This window comes from Larimichthys crocea, chromosome III (genome assembly GCF_000972845.2).
Source record: "Larimichthys crocea isolate SSNF chromosome III, L_crocea_2.0, whole genome shotgun sequence".
Classification (NCBI taxonomy): Eukaryota; Metazoa; Chordata; class Actinopteri; family Sciaenidae; genus Larimichthys; species Larimichthys crocea.
The window spans coordinates 7,932,564-7,951,285 of NC_040013.1; the positions used below are offsets into that span (position 1 = coordinate 7,932,564).

General features: G+C 41.5%; 1 protein-coding gene across 2 annotated transcripts in view; it reads left to right on the forward strand.

The window, feature by feature from the left end:
- The first annotated feature begins 411 nt into the window (after positions 1-411).
- adgra3 (adhesion G protein-coupled receptor A3) overlaps positions 412-18,722 on the forward strand; it is a 124,575-nt gene continuing 106,264 nt past the window's right edge. Inside the window, exons 1-2 of one of the 2 annotated variants that reach the window (XM_027277600.1) lie at positions 412-540; positions 1,042-1,257. In XM_027277600.1, the coding sequence (XP_027133401.1) occupies positions 1,088-1,257 (170 nt within the window). In that variant the 5' untranslated portion in view covers positions 412-540; positions 1,042-1,087. Of the gene's footprint in view, positions 541-1,041; positions 1,258-18,722 lie in introns of those variants that run through there. The other variant, XM_027277601.1, reaches the window with a different exon arrangement.

Consider the following 18,722-nt stretch of genomic DNA (forward strand, 5'->3'; position numbering starts at 1 on the left):
ATTTCATAAGACTCGCCGGTTCCAGGAAGCATAATCGCATGCAGGGTCACACTGGTGCAGCCAAGCACACACTCTATTGAATGCCGACACATGATACAAGGACAACAAGATCTAACATTCACTGCTAAAGGACAACGCAGGACACACAGTGTACGGTGCAGATATGTGAGCGCAGCACACGATGTCTGCATTGTGAATTTGACACCATTTGAATATAAAACGCGCTATAACTGTAATCCAAGTGAGCTTTTTTGTTGCGAGCGTGAAACAAATTTGGTCGGTGAATTGGTATCGATTCAGCTCAGTCGCACTTGGAAGGACAAACTTGCACCTGGACTCAATCAACGTTGATTGGGGAGTGGCAACATGCCCACATGCACACAACACAGCTGATAGGACACACTATCCAGTTCTTCACAGGAGAAGTTAATAATCAAAATTAACTCTTCCAGTCTTGGAACTAACATGTCCCCTTCATAATTTCATATGTCGCTTGCAAATATCCAGAAGCACGAAGCATCTTATCTCACACATCACATGGTGAGGACCTTTAAGTGAGCTACGTTTATGTGATTTTCCCACAGTGGGTAGCCTCACACAGAGAGAGATACTGTTTAGCAGATTTGTGTGGCTTAATTGGAAGTCTTGTGTCAGTTCTTCAAGTCCCGCTATTGTTTGTTTGGTCCCGAATTACTGCTTACTGTGATTTCACTGAGGGGTTCTATTCAAAATGTTGCTTTTTATTTTTGTTCAGAGTCCTCCTTGTGTGTTTTCTCTTGCATTATTATGAGTCTAAAAATGCTACGGAGTACAGAGACAAACATTTGGGTTGCAGTGTTGGTTTTAGCCCTGTTGGGTAAACACAAGTCAAGATTTATATACTGTCACTACAAAAGTACAAGAAGATCAAGTTTGGAGCAGTCTGGTTATTTAGCATAAATGTTTTTGCATACTTTTCCCACAATGTGAAGGCTCGCTGAACTAACAGCCTTTAGCCAATAATGATCTTTCTTTCTTTGCTTGTTTGTATTCTCAATTTAGATCACTTGTCTGTTGGCATGCGACCAGGTGGCTCAGTTTTGGGATTATGTCAACGCTTTCAGCAGATGTTATTGCATTATATAAAGAGAGATGCCATGCTGGAGAGCCTCCACTCACTCCTAATGTGTGCATTCTGGCCACGGGCAACAACTTCACATCCAGTCCTCGCTGGATTCTTGGAGCATTCCCAAAGCTGCGTTTCATCACTTGTCAAAGGTAAATTCTGACTGAGTTACTTGAAGTTTGTATTCAGTAATCTGTGACAACTGGGGGCAGAAAAACAAACTCAAGAGAACAAGCTTTGATAGACATCACCTTATCAGGTGCTTGGAGCTAGCATGTTAACAAGAAGATATCGTGAATGTTATTATTACCCGTCACATTTTGTGAAGTTTCTTCTTCTAAGTTAAAGCTCCGTTATCCATTATGCATGCTCTTACTGCAGATCCCACTGACAATCTGACTGTGAACTCACAGTTCTGCAGCTTTGTAAACTTTCGACTTGCTGTGTCCCAACAACCCCCTAAAATAACTTGGAGGGCCAGTTTCTGACTTATTGAGTGGATATCAATATCAGAGCGGGATGTTTAACTGTGCATTGTGCCTGTATTAAGGGATAGATTTGTATTTTTTTTTAAGTCTATAGCAATTCAATACTCAATATTCTCTTCCTCGTGTGATTTCAGTTCTTGTTCTGTGCAAAAACACATTCTACAGTACATGTGCATTAATTAAACTCAAACTTCCTCTTTGTATTTCCCTGGAATCTGAGTTACATTGTAGGAATAGTAGCAAAAAGGGAGAATTTTATTCTACAAAGACCATAACTTTGAAAGATGCCCACTTAATTTGACCAGTTCAGACTGTTGAAGCTTCACATTAGCCCTGCATGAACTCTGGAAAGCATTTGCATTGACCAATAACTCTTTCAAAATGCATGTGAGAATTGTTCTTAGACAGAACTGAACAGAATGTGAACCTAGAGAATAAGAACAAAAGCTATAGTGAGCTGAAATGTTGTGTATTTGCAGTTGTAGTTTCACCTGGCTATCACAAAAGTATGCATAGCATAGATCTACCATAAACTACATTGTAGAGTTGAAGTCCTGTTCATTTGCAACAAGGTAACATTATTATGAGGCAGTAGCATTTTACAAAGTTAACAAACAGCCTTACCTTTTGTCCTTTTCCATGGTTTTGAATCCAAAATGCTACCTGGTGTTATGATTATCTGCGCAGCACGGCTCGCTTGCTTCCTCCATTTGGGGTTGGCAAAGACAACCGTGGCCTTGTAGGTGAAATAAGGCACATACACACTGAGTTATGAATTCTAACAGTTCATTATAAATTGAATATTTTCTTTCTCCCGTGTTTGAACAGTATATTTGTAATAAAAAAGTGACAGTTCTAATGTATGCACAGTCCTAAAACAAAATCCTCTAGTGCGTTGTATTTTATGACACATGCTCTCTCAATAAAAATCAATTTCGCCCAGGACTGATATCCCAGTGGAGGCACAGCAGGTTGTGTGACGGCAGAGAGGAACAGGGTGGAGCGGCTATTTTTACCTGAAGCCCAGGAGTGAGCTCAACACAGAAGGTGAAGCGGGAGGAGAGTGGAATTTGGGCAACGTTTGGGAATGTGAATCGGGTAACGTTAATCATCTGGACAGCAGAGACATTAACTGTGCATGAAGCACGGTCTCTGGACATTGCATGTACTGTTCAAATACTGACAGAGGGCGTGTGTGTGTGTGTGTGTGTGTGTGTGTGTGTGTGAGGAAAATTGGAGGCAAAGAGAGGAAGGGCATGGTGTATTTCTCTGTGAATCAGGGAGTGAGAGAGGACATGGTGTAGTGTGTTTGTGTGTAAGGACAGTGTGCCTGTGCTGAGGTGATATACAGTGCCCTGACTTACTCTTGTAGATGAAGTGCACTTTGCTCAAAGCTACACCCCCCCCCCCAAAGGAATAGACTGTGTTTTCCAACTCACTTTTCGGGTTGGGAAAACACACTGATGAAAAAGGATGAGGCCACAGCGGCACACTCAGTCTTCGCGGCAGCCCCCTCCCCCCCCGTCACACACTAACATCATTACAATTTCAACTCCAGTGCCTTCTAACAAAACTCTGCATATTTACAATGTGTGTGTGTGTTTGTAGCCACTATTGTCTTGTTAAAATTTTTACAATGGCCGCTGAGCGTCTTTTGCATACCGAATGCAATATTGTGCCTCAGTATGCCCCAGTATAATGCCTACAGATTTGGAGAGCGCTGATACGGCACATTTTGCAGTGGAAGCATCTGAGTCGCACGCAAAAGCAAGCGCGTTCACCCCTGAGAGAGCGAGGGGGCTCACCTTTTGTTATTATTTTCAGAGGCGACGATTCGTGCTGACCTACTTTGGGTGAGGGGATTGTTGAGGCGCAGGAACACCAATGCAAATGAAATCTGTTGCTTTCTGCCTGTTGGATTTTCAAGGGTTTCCAAACACATGATGCAATTGGGGAAATGACTAGATGTCATATTCTTACTGCAGGTTCATGGATACTGTCGTCTTTTTATTTGCTGTTCAGAAGCTTATCTGGATTGGAATGATTCTCCATCTTCTGCGACTGGAAAATCTTTTTTTTCTTTTTTTTTTTTTGAAAGATTATTGAATCGGCGGACTTACATCAGTTTGAATTCCTGACAGCAGCCTGCTCGGTTTACCTACAAGACTTGCATAAACCTGTTCAGCATTGCAAATGACAGTGATCACACTGTGACTCGAGTGTGACACTGCACCTGTTTGACAGGTAGCTGTCAAAAATACCTGTCATTCTGTCAGCCTAGCCACTGCCATATTTTATTATTTTTTTTGTTTGTTTCTGTAAAGCATTTGGTTTTGCTGGATAGGGGTAGTGTTGCTCATCAAAATTTTAAGAGAAAGTGCCATCATGTACTACTAAACAGACTGTGACCAAAACTATCAATATGATTCCAAACATAAAATTGGAAAGACCCTGTACTTGGATGGCTGTGTTCAGTTTTTATTCAACTCTATACGGTGCATTTTATGATTTCACACTAAAGTATAGTGTTTCTGCAAAGGGAAAAGTAGGTAAAACTCGAAGTTCAAGTGGGTTTGTCCCTGCAGTGTGTATAACATGGACTATTCAGACTTTAAAACCTTTTTTATCATCTTTTATACACATGCAAATGCACTTCCTTTTTGAACCAGTGACAGCACCCACATTCAAAACTAGCTGTAGCTTGACAATGTCTTTTATTACACACTGTAAATGTAGACACACGGTTAGCAACTGGTCATTTTTTTTTTTTGGTAGGAAGGAGAATCAGAATCCAGAGTGCCGTTGCCGTCCCTGCAGGGGATGGACAGCTCTAAATGTGGTGTGGCCTTTGTAGCCACGTGTGAAATATGATTTGGTGAAGGATGTCATTTGAAGGGGCCCAGTTCTGCAGTTATGACAGCCCCCGAGCACTCTCTCACATAGTCTCACTGTCTTTTCCGCTGCCTCTGTATCGCTGCATCTCTCTCCGCTATCTTATCTATCCTTCACACATTCTCTCACACCTTTTCTCTCGCTCCCTCCTCGCCTCCCAGTGGCTTTTTTTTTTTTTATTGGGCTGCTTTAAAGCCAGATGTTCCTGCGTGGCGAGGGCGAGGAGGGAGACGGGAGACGGCGGCGAAGGGGAGGGGCAACAAAATGACTTGTAGCTTCAGAGTAGCTCATTCCCTCCACAATAGACTCGCTTTCTCTCCAACCTCTCTCCCTTTTTTTTTTTTCATATCTCCATTTTTCATATCCTCGTTTTATTTTCCTATTTCTTTCCCCCGCAAACTAACTTTCTCTACCTTTCCTCTGCCTGTCACGTAATGCAAGCGACCTAGTTCTAAGTTGAACCAACCATTTGATTTGAATTGGGGAAAAAAGGCTGTAGCTGTGAATCAGGCTGTCTTCAATACCGCCGCGCCGCACGCAGGAGATAAGAGGTGTGATCTCAGTGGCCTGGCCCTGTTTTCAAACCCAGATAATACTCTCTCAAAATCAGATTCCCACAACGGCACACTGGCCCCTGTAATTGTCTGCACTTGAGCTGCAGTGGATTTCTCCAGTACTGAACTTTTGCACAGTGTAAGGGAATGAATAATTCTATTCTTATAACTGAGAACTGTCTCAGGCGCAATGTGCTTTCTTATTCAACAGAATTTCTAAGTTGGAAATGTCAATTTGCCCAGTCCTTTCTCTCTCCTCGGCTATAATCAACGACAGCTCCTATTTTTGCAGATTATACAGACATCGGTATAAAGAGAGGAATAAAAATTGCCGCCATGCTGAGTTTACGCCTGACAAACAACATCCACGCGGGGATCTGACACTGCAATTTGCACTTACACACAGAGGCAAATCCTAGCCTTATTCAGATACATTTCCAGTACAGGCCTATTTTGCAAATCAATCATGCAGCACAAAATAGTGGCACAGAGACTTATATTTTCCAACTGCCCAGAGTCGGAAAGCAGAAAAAAAAAAAAAGCTGAGATGTGGCAGGGTGTTTATGGAGAATATGAATGAAGGTAGCATGCAGCTTTTATGCCTCCTAATAAGCCCCCAAGGCTGAGGAACATTACGACTCTACAGTTTTACAACCACTGATGGTCTGCTCAGAGATGTACATTGTGCCTCTCTTGGGTGTGTGTGCGTGCATGTGTGGGTTGGGTGGTGGATCAGACCCATAGCTGTCTACTAAAACGATCCCCATGAATATCTGGCCATGAATCAGGCTGCCAGACTTCCTATCACATGATACTCCTCACAAATGATATGCTTGATAAATACAGGAGAGTGTGTGTGTGTGTGTGTGTGTGTGTGTGTGTGTGTGCACGCATTTGGGGTTCATCACTGCAAATGGATTGGGATCTGACAGGCATTCCAATGAGCTGCTACGATGGCGTGATGAAATCATTACCTCTCACTAAAATTGTGTTCACATTAAGAAGATGTCTTGCAGTTGAGGTGTGTGTGTGTGTGTGTGTGTTTGTGCGAGAGAGGTTCCATGCGAATGTGCGCCTTAATCGCGTCACGTCCAACAATCGCATGACGTTTTTGTTGTGGGTGTGTTTCTGCAAATGTGTGCGTGCCTGGCATGGTGAAGGCGCAGTCCATCAGCAAACCAACGACGGAGAACTGACGCGAGCGCATGAGAAAAGGTGGAGAAGTGATTTCTCCGACGCAGATCCTGAGATGAGGTTTGCAGCAATAACCAGGCGGCACTGTAGGAGCTAATTCAAAGTTATTGACGTATGCTCGGCCTTATCTTGTGCTGCGTCTTCATATGCAGTGCTCAGCTTCCAGATTTTTATATCTGTTTATTTTTCTGCCTTCCTTGAATTGCAGCTCAAACTGCTGGGTTTGTTTGTATATTGTATTGAACCTACATGAAATTAAATTAATTCAGACCCTAGCCAGGGAATTTGTGTTTTTTTGCCAGGTCGCACCACAAAGTGCTACAGAAAATTCCGTTTGTCATCTGTGTGAAACAGGTAGTGCTGGTAGCTTGGTGACATAGTGACTACCTGTGGGTCCTGCAGTGGCTACTGTTGTTTGTGGATTTGTTTTTCACAAGATGGATATGAAATGCACTGAGCAAGCTGCAACCTCTGCAACTGCAGTTCTTCGAATGGCCAATTGACTCTGGCTACAGAGCAAGTCAATCACCATAAGGCACCACTTCACAGCAGAAATAAACATGTTTACAGCCTGGTATAAAAACAGTTTTGGCCTCTATATCTAATTTTCCCATTTATGACAACTGTACTGGGGCAGAATTTCTATTAAAGTCACCTGTTCAAATTATATTAAGCTTTAAAGTTATGTATAATTAACAGCCAGGCCACTTTGATTGACAGTTTGGTGCCATTACAGGTGACCTGTTTGAGTACCTAGGATTCATTCAGCCCCCCTCAGGTGCACTGACGATCCACATCTTTGTCTATTTTAAGATTAGCCGGAAGGCAGCAAAGGCAGGACTGCCAAGATGGCGGCGGCCAGAGCCACTGCATTCTGAGCTTCGAAACGTCTCTTCAGAAACGTAATGGGTGACGTCACGGACACGCAATGTTTTATGCTGTCTTTGGTACTCGCGTCCCCATTGGGTTCAGTTTAAAGATTTGTTTGTGCATGTACTGAACATTAATTGTAATGCTCCAAATCTCTCCAAGCCTTCAAGGATCAGTGCTGTAAAGACATGACAGTCACATGACAGTTGAACTTTGCAGCTCCACTCAAATGAACTGGTTTGGCCATTATAAATAACAGCGTGGATTAGCCATTATAGAGTTATCGTCTGTATGAGGCCAGCCAGCTAAGCCCATAAATTAAAAAAGGAAACTCATCTCCTTAACAGATCATCACCCTGGCTTCGTCATATTCATCCAAAACCATGCTTGGGAATATATCAGACCCCAGACTATTTGGTATGCACAACATTTTAAAATGGTCTGGGATGACTAATTGTAATTTTTCATCCCTCTCTTGTTTTTGTTGTGTTGTGTATCGTCATCAGTCTCCAAAGTCTCATGCAGCTCTTGTTCAAGAAATGCTGAAGCCATGGGCTTTTTTCACCAAGACGAGGCTAAATAGTCTGAGTGCACTGTCAAACCATTTTATGCTGGCTACATTTTTTTTTTTACATTTTTGTGAGGACAGAAGTGTAAGGACAGCATTATCTTTGGTATATTGATGAAGTAAGCAGACAGAGGAGAAGAAGCAACAAAGCAGGCATTAGAAATACTTCGGAAAAATCCTTATCTAAACAGCTTTGTATAGCTAGCACACTTCAAAGATGCTGAATACATTAGTTTTAGGGGGTGTTATTCAAATTTGTTGATCCCTTTTGGCCCTTCATAAGCATATTAATAGTATTTTGTCACACAAATGGCTTCTGGTCATTGACGCATAATCAAACAATGAGTTGCAGTGTGCCACCATAAATGGTTTAAAGCCAGGACAAAACAATGTAATATTTATGTTTTAGAGCCATTGTTCTGTATTGCATTATACGACATGCCCAGTTTTTACTGTGTTGAGCTTATAAATGCATAACTGTGGCTGTTAATGACAGTTCTAAGGCTTTAATTTGTGAGATATATGCAATCTGTATCACAAAATGGAAAATATAAAAGTTTGTATTAACAATTGTCCCATTTGCTTCACATAAGAGCTTTTTTTATCCTTCAAAGTAAATACTTTGATGTTTTTAAAAACATACAGAATATGAACCACTTTGATTTTACGTACTAAACTCTAAGTAAGTGCCTGCAGTATACGCTTAGCCGTGGCAATGCATATCTCCAAGGATATCTGCCAAATCGGCACCCAGCAATTTTCCAGAAAGATTACACACAACAACACATGCTATGCTATCAGTTAAATCTGTGTAATTAGAACCTGAGCATTGCCTCTTTTGGTGGATTCCAGAAGTGAATCCATTATTTCTGCATTTTAATGTTGGGTAGTGCTAATTTGCAATAGTTTCATTAAAAAAGCAACAATAGATTAACTGCGCAGAGAGATCAATTTTTAAAGCATCCATTTGCACACTGCAGAAAAACTGGAGGGTGTTGTTAATTCTCTTTGTGTGTGTGTGTGTGTGTGTGTATTCACATTTGTCTGCATGGTTTCATGTGTACAGTGTGAAAAAGACCTACTATCTGAGTGTATTCTGTCTGATAATGGGCAGTTCTTGCGGGGTCTACAAATATGGACTCGGTGTGTGCTGGCTTAGCTGCTGTGACACCACCTAAAGGACCAGTAGGCCACCACCATAGAAACCAATGGCCAATCAGAGAATGATGTAACCTTGCAAAATACACAGGTACTGGTATATTTTGAAGGATTCAATAAGAATGCATGTACAGGGGGCAGATCAATACAGGGTCACGACAATGCTCTATATATTTAGCTTTGTTGAGAGCTATGATCTGATTTATTCAACTGTCACTGTTTATCCACATACTGCAGTCTGACACACAGACATTTATTGTATATTTTCACTAATGTATAAACACTCAGACAGTCACATTTCACTGTTAATGCTTCCCAGAACAAAGCGGCCAATATAATCGATAGCTTTCTAAAAATATTTAGACTAGAGAGGATCAATGTGAGAGATCATTCCCATTCTACTCCGATATGTATACACAAATAGACCATTGATGGTATTGAGTGCCCTTAGGGCTCTATAGTTATGTTGCCTTGCTGTCGAGGTGATGCTGCTGCAAGCATCCGAACGTGTAGCCACTACTACTATATCTGGCCTCTCCTCTTCCCTCGCGCACACGGAGCTTTTTACATTTCATAATGCAAGGTTGAGCTTGTCTCACAGAATATAAAACCTCAGGCTTAGAATAATGCCTGTGAAAGGCTGCGCGTGCCCTGTCAGAGACGCTTTACTTTGCAATGTGATTATGTTGCTAGATTTTTCTCCGCTGCAACTTTCGTCAGAGGATGTGTTTTTCTTTTTTCTATCTATACACTCTCATGCCAAACTTTCTAACCCAGCTGTTGTCAAGTCGTTTGCGTTAGGCTTTCTCTATTTGCTTTTTCTCTACTTGTCATTTGATCACTATCTGACTATCGCTGCACACGGGGACATCAAAGCAGTCTGGAAGTGTCAGATGGAGTAGAATGGCAGAACAGTAAATCACCCGATTTTCAACTTGTAATAGATTGCTCTTCTCCCTTTTTCATAGGCCCTGTTGCTCAACATTATCAGTGTTTTTTGTTATTAAGTTTCAGTTTATCTAATAAATTCTCAATCAGTTTATATAAATAACACAAGCTTGTTTCATTTGTTTTGGTTTCACAGGGTTATGATCGGTTGAAAGGGGTATACCCTGCCATGTGTGTGGTGTGTTTTTGTTTGTTTTTCTTTTTCCTGTTGTTGTTGTTGTTGTTGTTGTGTTGGGGTAGATCAGCTGCTCAGTCAGGGATAGTGAAAACAGATTTGCATCATTATGTCCTGTTAGCAGCGAGGGACTGGGCACTGTTGAGATGTAGGAGGATAAATAACTGACATTTAAATTTGGTGCGCTCATCAGTATTTGTGCATGTGTGTGTGCCCATCAATAAATCCTTGTCAGCAGTAACTAAGAAATGTTACGTTCATGTTTTGTGAATGATTTTGTATGATTTCTAATGCTCGATCATTGTTTAGCTCACCCTATACTACCTGGGCAGGTGGTAGGTTCCAATTAGGGGAGGATAAGAAGGTAAAATGCCATTGACTGGAGTAAGGGGAGTGAGGAGGCAGCAGCTTGGTGTGAGGCTGCAGCTTCCATTAGTGTTTTTCTTTGTTTTCGCTTCAGCTTAAGTTATTTTTGTAAATTTACAAGGGTTCATTTTTGCTAATAAACTGCCCATGAATCAGGCCGTGACTGACCAGGCTCAGTAAAGGTCAGCCTTTACATTTATTGCACTAACCAAACTTAAGCCTGGTCTCAGCAATAGATCCATGTGAATGTCTACATCACTATGGCTGTTGTCCAGCAGCATACGTTGCTAGGATGCATTTCTAATCTTCTGCTTTCTATCATGTTATTTTCTTGTCTTGTTTCCTGATTTATTTTGTAATTCTCCCTTTACCTTGGGGCTTTAACTTTACTTCCTGCCTTTGTTGCGTTTCCCAACAGTTTTGATTTGTTCCACCCTGATTAGTTTTTACCTGTGTCTGTCTTCACTTGTGTATTTAGTCTGTGAGCTCCTTTGTTTCAGTGTCAGTTCATCGTCTTACCAAAGCTGTTTTGTCCTTGTGCTTTGGAAACTTTGCCTTTTCTTTTTGGATTTCTTTTGGACCCTGATCTGCCTCGTCATGCTGTGGGTTTTGTGTTAATAAATCATTTTGGACGACACTAACTCTGCCTCCTGTGGCATCTGCATTTGGGCCTTTCCTCAAGTTACCTAGCTTGCCTGACTGTGACACGTCCTTGCTTATTTGTACCTAACCTTTATGCAGCAATGTTTTGGAGGATCAAAGGAATTTCACAGAGACTGAGATAAGGAAATTAATGGTTTTACAGCCAGCACAAGAGAGTGCTGAGTGCTAATGTAATAACAAATATAAAGCACACAACTTGGAGAGAAATGATAAAGGCCATTAATGATTTGACTTGAGCAGCCTTTAGTCAGAAAATCATGAATACCCCTTGAAACTAACCTCATTCTTGCTCACTGGGAACGACTGAATATCCCTCACCTCACCTTACCAAACGCCTCCAAGCTTTTAGAACAGATGGTGGCCTTACGCGGTACCTCAAGCCTATTCTGGCCTACTGCAGAAACATGGCTGTGTAACATAACAGACTCCATGGGAGATGACCTGCTCCCTCAGTCAATATAAAAGCCAAGAAACATAACAATTCTTATTTTCAGGTGACTGTACACTCTTGAAAACATAGTTATGAATAGTATACTCCATTTCTTCAGATTCTGCCAATAAATCCCACTAAATCTTACATATTGGACCTTAAAGCCTAGATAATGCAACCAGTGTAGATATTAGATCTTACTTAGAAGGCCCAGTTACAGCCAGCTTAGCCTAAGACCGGCTGTAAGCCCTGTTGCAACCATCCCCAGATTCTTAAATATCCGGCATTGAAGTTTTCCAGTGCAATGTCCAGAATCTTCCATGCTTTATATGTGGTTGAAACGTTTAGTTGTTTTTGTGGTTACAAGTCCTTCTGAGAAAAGTTAAGTATTTCTTAATAGGCTTAATAACATAATGGGAACTGCTGTTCCTTTCTACCACTATTTTTATGTTGGACTTTCCACTCACTCTGTCACGCGTACACACACTTGTGCGTCATTACTACCTGTGTGACATATCCACTAACCCACCAGGACTCATTATTCCATTAATGGTATATTAAATAATCGTGAAAAGACCAGTGTCTTTGTGAATGTTCAGTATGTGCTGAAATGGCTACCATGCATCCTTCAACAAAGATGAATGGACAAATGCAATTGGTAAATTTTACTAAATCTCTGAGATAGAAATGAAATGACAGCCAATCACCTGTTTTTACATTACCACCAACATTCACATTGACACAGTGTTGAAGTTCTTGCTAAATGACATTGGCACCATCTCATTGGTTATGTTGCTCCGCTCATGTAACAATTTGGATCAAATCTGAGCAAAGTTGGCCTCTCCTGTGCTCACGAACCCAACCCCCCGGCAGAGATACATTTGAAGGAATGGGAACAGATACTGGAAATAAACATTCTAAATTCACATAAATCTAAATACTGATGCAGGAGGAGGTGGATGAGGTAAAATCTTCAGAGGAAAGGAGTAAGGACGCATGCATTTGTGCATTTGTGTTTTGCACATGAAATGAGTGCCAAATTGTTTATATTCTATGGACCTCCTGGTTGTTTTGAGGGGTTACGGCCATATATGATTTAACAGTATATAGAACATGTGACCATAAAACTTCCATGCCTGCCTGAACTTGGACAGGGCTCCATTGATCTCCTTCATCTTCATCATTTCACTTTCATCCCATCACTCGTGTCCCTCTAAACGGGATTTATCCAGCAGGACATTGCAGTGTTACTCAAATGTGCTCTCATCAGCAGGTTGGGAACTTAAAGATCATGTCTGTTGACAGGGGATATATGGAGGGTATTACAGTGTGGAATTAACCAGCTCCACAACATTGCTTATGACTTGGCTTTCCATCAGGGTGCATTGGTCTGGCAGAGGCATCCTTCCTGTGAAGCTCCTTAAGCCAACTGGCAGTTTGGGCAGAGAGGCCCTTTTTATTCCTTGATGCCCTCCCGACCCCCTTCTTCCTCCCATTTTCCCTCCTAAAGGGAATGCTGCAGTTACTAGGCAACAAGAAGGGGAGGGGCTGGAGCCATTATAGAGGCCAGTTACAATGAAAAGCTATATACATGATGTAAATATGCTTAAGCCCGTAATGTCCCATCTACAGCTTTAGTCTAAGTCTAGGAATAATGTCATTCTGTAACTTCCATGTTAATATTTTTGTAATATCATTTATAGATAACACTAGTCAACCATTTCTTGAGTGGAGGGTTATCCCAAAGTGCATGTTGTTGTGAAAAAAGCATTAAATAAAAATTATGTTTTGGCACACCCCATTGCTCCATTTGCTTCCCCCATTAAATTCACTCAAATTCACTCATGTAGGACAAGATTTCTAATTGCCGTATTTAATGTGTTAATGATTTAATTATTCTTTTAATTAATTTGTTACGACTAAATGATTGACTTAATTCAAGGGCTCTTGGCTTGTCTTTGGGGAGGGTAGGGGGGCATAGGGCTCCGCAGATGACTTACTAATGCTTTTCTATATCAAATATCAGAAGGAAGAAAAAAAAAACAGGGGGAGTGAGAGAGTGATGCAACAAATGCACACATGCTTTTTCTCCAGCAACAAAATTAATTGGCCACATATTTTTCTTTGTAAGATGGAGTCTTTCGTAGTAAGTTTGCAAAACAACCCTGTTTATCACGAGACTGACAGAGAAAGCAACTCTATTTTTCCCTCCCCAGTGAGAAATGACTGTGGGCCTAATCTGAAGTGAACAGGCTCTCGTGGCCTCTTGGGGGGGGCGTTGTGGCTTCTCAAACACATCAACCACCCAGGCCTCAGCATCAAAGGGATCACCATTTTTTAATTGAAATGCCTTTTAATGTATAATGTAGTTCATTTATTTAATTTAGATTCGATAGCCACAGAAAAGCAATTGAGCTGGAAAGGTCAGACAAAATATAAGCATTCCAGAGCACACCAGCTCTATTAGTTTTTTCAAACAAATCTACCTTCGCAGACTATGAAAATGTGGCGTGAACTTTTTTTAGGCGGCTGCACATTGCCTCAAAGTTTTATTGATGAGAGAGTAAAAACCTCGGTTGATGGATAAAGAGACTGCTATTCAGTATGCGGGGGATACAGTGTACTGTTGAAGAGATGCTTTTATCTTTCCCTATGCAGCTCAGACCCTACATTTTCTTTATATGTGCCATGTGCAGCTTGTCAGCAGGTGTAAATCATTGTTTTACTGTCAATCCACAACACATCATGCCTCATCTTTTAGGATAACAGTGCATGTCATTTGCATGGTATTTGATGGACGTTGACTATGATCACCAGTGTCATTGTCTTTGTGGTAGTGTGATGGCTAGAAAGAAATTGTTTATATTTTGGGAAATATGCTTATTTGATTTCTTTCCAAGAGTGAAATGAGATGATTAGTCGTATGTTTGTAAGTATGGAGCTGGAGTTGGGTGGCGATTAGCTTAGCACAAAGACTGGAATCAGAGGGAACAGCTAGCTTGGCTTTCTCAAGGCAGGACTGCCTCATCTGTTTGATCCAAACACAAAAATATCTAAATAAATAATGCAAATGTTTTAGTGTTTAGGTTTAGTATTAGATAATGTAGCTATTTCTTGATGCATAACTGTTTATCTATCTAAGAATGGTTACAGTCATGTTTAAATCGCATCCTCTAATTGCCTGGATCAAACTGCTTCTAGTCTTTATGCTAAGCTAGGGTAATTGTCTCCCGTGATTGATAGGTGTTGATTTGTTTAGATGGCAATGTCTAGGAAGAATAGTTCTGTTGAGTTTTAGTGCTTTAGGGCTCAGCTAATTGGGATCCTAACAAATAAACAAATATCAATTTTCTTTGTCATTCAACCCTTGTAAACAGAGTACATAACTGTATTTCCATCAGCAATGATTAGTTAAAGGAACTCCTGCCTCTTGATTTAACGATGATTTAATTGTGAAGTTGTATTTTTCTGTGTTCTCAAAGTATTTGTGACTCTTGAGTTGTTTGTTACTTTGTTGTAGGATCCCTTACAGTTCATTACTTGCAAAACAATTACTTGTAAAACTTCCTTGCAACCCAGGACCACTCAAGTGTGCCCATACCGGCCTTCTATTTCTGCATTTGTCACAACCTAGTGAGCCTTGCTGCACACTGTAGCTAACTGGCTTGATGGAGAGGCACAGGATGTAATCTGGGATTAATTACTGGAATTCACTGCACGGCACTTCTCCTGGCGGCTCCGAGGCATCTGGTGGTGTCCAGGCTAATCTCGATGACAGTGGATTTGGATGGCAGCTGGAGGACGCAGGTATCGCTTAGTATATGCAGCACCACTCTGAACTGAAGAACGTGAAGCTTTGGAGCGTAATTGCAGAAGGTATTGTAAAAGTATATTAGAAATGTGCGCAGGTGTTTTTATGCATGTGTGGTTTTGTATTCATGCAAACATGTTTTTTGGGCATGCAAGAGAGTAGGTGAGTAAGTAGCAAGTGGAAAAGCCTGACAGGAGGCCCACGCAGGCTGTCGAGCCACGGGTGTTTACAGTTAAAATATTTGCCTGTCTCGGGGATCTGAGAGGTAAGAGATAAGGCAGAGACAGGCCCTGTCATGAACAGAACTGTCTGCCTCCCTCCCACCTAAGTCCTCTTTATTAAAAGAACATTGATTTCTCTTAGCCTTTGATAATCCCCCCCCCAACCGTAGTCTAATCAAAACACATCAAATGTTTGCCACCAAGGACAAGCATGTCAAAAAAATTCCTCGCTCACCGGCTGCCTTGTTTCGCAGCGTTGCTTTACTGCAGCGCGTGTCGATGCGATATGAGGAAGAGTGCGAGAAAGTAGTTTTTCAAACAGCCTAAAGTGACAGTCAGATCAGCAATCCTGTGTTTAAACTCGCCTATTTTATTTTATTTTTTAAGTAATTGCATTTCTACAAAAACTTTATCTTATAGCTGCCATCATTCCTGCACAAAACACTGCTGTATGGAGCTCCTCAACTTAAGATGTGTCTTTTACACTTTATGTCTGTGTATGAGCTTGTGCGTGCTCGTTCTCGCTTCCAACCTCCGCAGATTTTATTATTTTGTTGCGTTCCCATGGTGACAAGGTGGTCCACATCAGGGGTGCGAGGTGGGTTAGAGCTGTAGCCTAAGCAGACATCTGGGCTTGTCTCCCAGTTGCTGGGTTGGGCCCCTCCTGGGCCTGGCGATGAGCGAAATTATTTTTAATGGATCTTCATAAAACCATCTGTATGAGCGCACCTGCACACTGGAAGGCTATCGACAAAATGATTATGACCGCGGGACCCAGAAATTGCTCTAAAATGTGTAATCATTTTGTTTGCTGTATCCACAGCCTCCCTTCTCTTTCATGTATCTGTATTCTTTGGGCCCGGTTCAACAAAGCAAGGTTATTTGCTTCCTCTTAGGTCTATGGCCTGCACAATTTCCATTTAAATTTCAGGCGCTGTTTTTTAACGTATATAACAGGAACCCTGCTCAGCATGCAAGGATGCTTTATATTAAATGTCATGCAAATGGGTTGCCTGACCTGGCCAGAGGTGCATTGTCTGCAATAAATAAAGGTTAATTGTGGATGTTAATTTCCACAGATTGTGGATATAATGAAGCTGATTTGCCATCCAAGTTCCATAATGTCCCACTATCTTTCAAAACAGTGTTGACAGTGGTTGGCAGGCATTTTGGCAGCCTGACGAATTCTCCACTGCTAAGTGTGCATACTGTTGAACAAAGAAATATACTTTGCCCAGTTTATTGTTATATCTGGCACTGCTGGGATAGAGAAAAAAATGTTCATTAGCATGTCTTAGATTCAATCATGCATTTTTGAATATCTTTTTCATCTCCTATCCAAATCATAGATCAATCCTACCGCTGTGCCCTTTTTTTTTTTTACAGCATAATTTGAAATGCTGAAGGGACCCAACACAATCTTTGCTGACAGGTTCAACTGTTTCTACCACACAATCCCCTGTTACTTCTCATCAAATTTGATTTGTATGAAGATATAGCTGATGTTTTATTTATTCCTGCCCTCTGAGGCAACCCGCAGCTACCCTCTCGGTGTCATGATTTATACGTACTGAACAAAAACTTAAAGGAAAAAAAAAAACACAAAAAAAAAGAAAAAAGACAGCCACTGTCCTTGTACCTGCTGGCATATACTTTAATGAAATTCAATGAGATGAAATTTAGCCCAACCTCTATTGGGGTTGGCCATATCATTTTGAAGTGCTTCATTACAGCAGTGGTGGTGGCCTGTGGGACATCTTCATTTGGGACGTGCTACGCCTCATTCATCACTATAAGATAAAGAAGCAAAGGCCACGGTATCTGCGACAGCAGTGGCAACTTTTTTGTTTTATTTAGTTGCACTAGTTGCATTACTCCTTGAGCTCTGAACTCAACTCTACAAAGTGATTTGATTTGAAAGTATTGAACAAAATTAAATGTTGTGTCACAAGCTCATTTCAAACACCATCACTGATACTCAGTCAGTAAAGTCAGTAACTGCTGTGTTTGGAAAAAAAAACAATGCTTTGCCATTACAGCTGCGCACGCCTCTATGCACTGACTCCCATGGGTCCCTTTTAGATAACACATAGAGGTGTGTATGTGTGTGTGTGCTCATATGTGTGTCAGATCTATGAATGCCCCACCAGATTATTATTCTTTAGAGCCAGATGTTCCTCTGATTGGAGGATGAGGAAGGAGCAAAGCAGAGGAGAGACAACCAAATAATGAGGTTCGCTACATCAGTCGCCCCTTTCTACTGCTGTTTCACTAACTCTACAGAGCAGTTTGCCACTCTACTGAGGTTTTTTTTTCTGTTACTCTACTGTGTCTCTTATCTCCCTCCCAGATTTGTCCGTTTTCCCTCTTTTCTGTCTCCCTGCATACTCTCTCTGTCTCCATCTTCTTCCACTCAGTGTGTCTCACTCTTACTGATGTGGAGGCAGATGCTCCGGGCCCCCAGAAGGAGAGCGTCTCTGATATAAAAAGGCCTAATGAATGGGAGCCGCCTGTTTGTGTGCCTGCCGCCAAGTAGTGCAGCTGCACAGGCGCTGGATGGCACAAACAAAAGCCCCCCCCCCGACCACCACCACCACCACCCCGTACCCTTTTCTGCAGATCCACTGCAAAAGCCAGGATGTTGCACGTGTGCGGCGTAAGATTGAGGCAAATGAGTTAATCCATAACAAGACCTAACACAAAAACAAACAAGTGGGCTTTACTCATTTGTAACTCCAGTCCAAAGGGCTTTGTTCCAACATAAGGCGAATTTATTGATGAGGCAAGGCCACTAGATTATTTCCACAGCCTCGGTGACTGCGCGTTGTAACCTCACGCTGGGGTAGCGTCTCCGTGCTGAATTCTCTCACTATTTCCCGCCTGTGTTCGGTAGCTATTTTCGGTTAATTACTCCTAATGAATTTGTGTATCCTTATTGTCCTCTAGAGCAATGAAGAGTGGTCTCTTGTCAGAGAATGGAGGAAAAAAAAAATCCAAAAGGTGTTTTGTCAGTTTCTAATCAATCTCCCAGGTTTTGATTGATGTCTGTCTGGTCTCTCTTTTTTTGCATGTGGCAAGGGAAGTATTGTTTTTTTCCCCCTTTTGTTTATTCCATTATCTTAAAGCTTTGTTGGGGGTGTAATGGAAGCTTAGAGGAACAGGTGATGGGGCTAATTAGTCATTAGCGAAGAGATTAGGGTCCCAAATGACAAGTGCATGCTTTACAAGGTCATAATTTGATTAAAGTCACTGCCAGTTGATGGGAGAAGCTACTCTGAG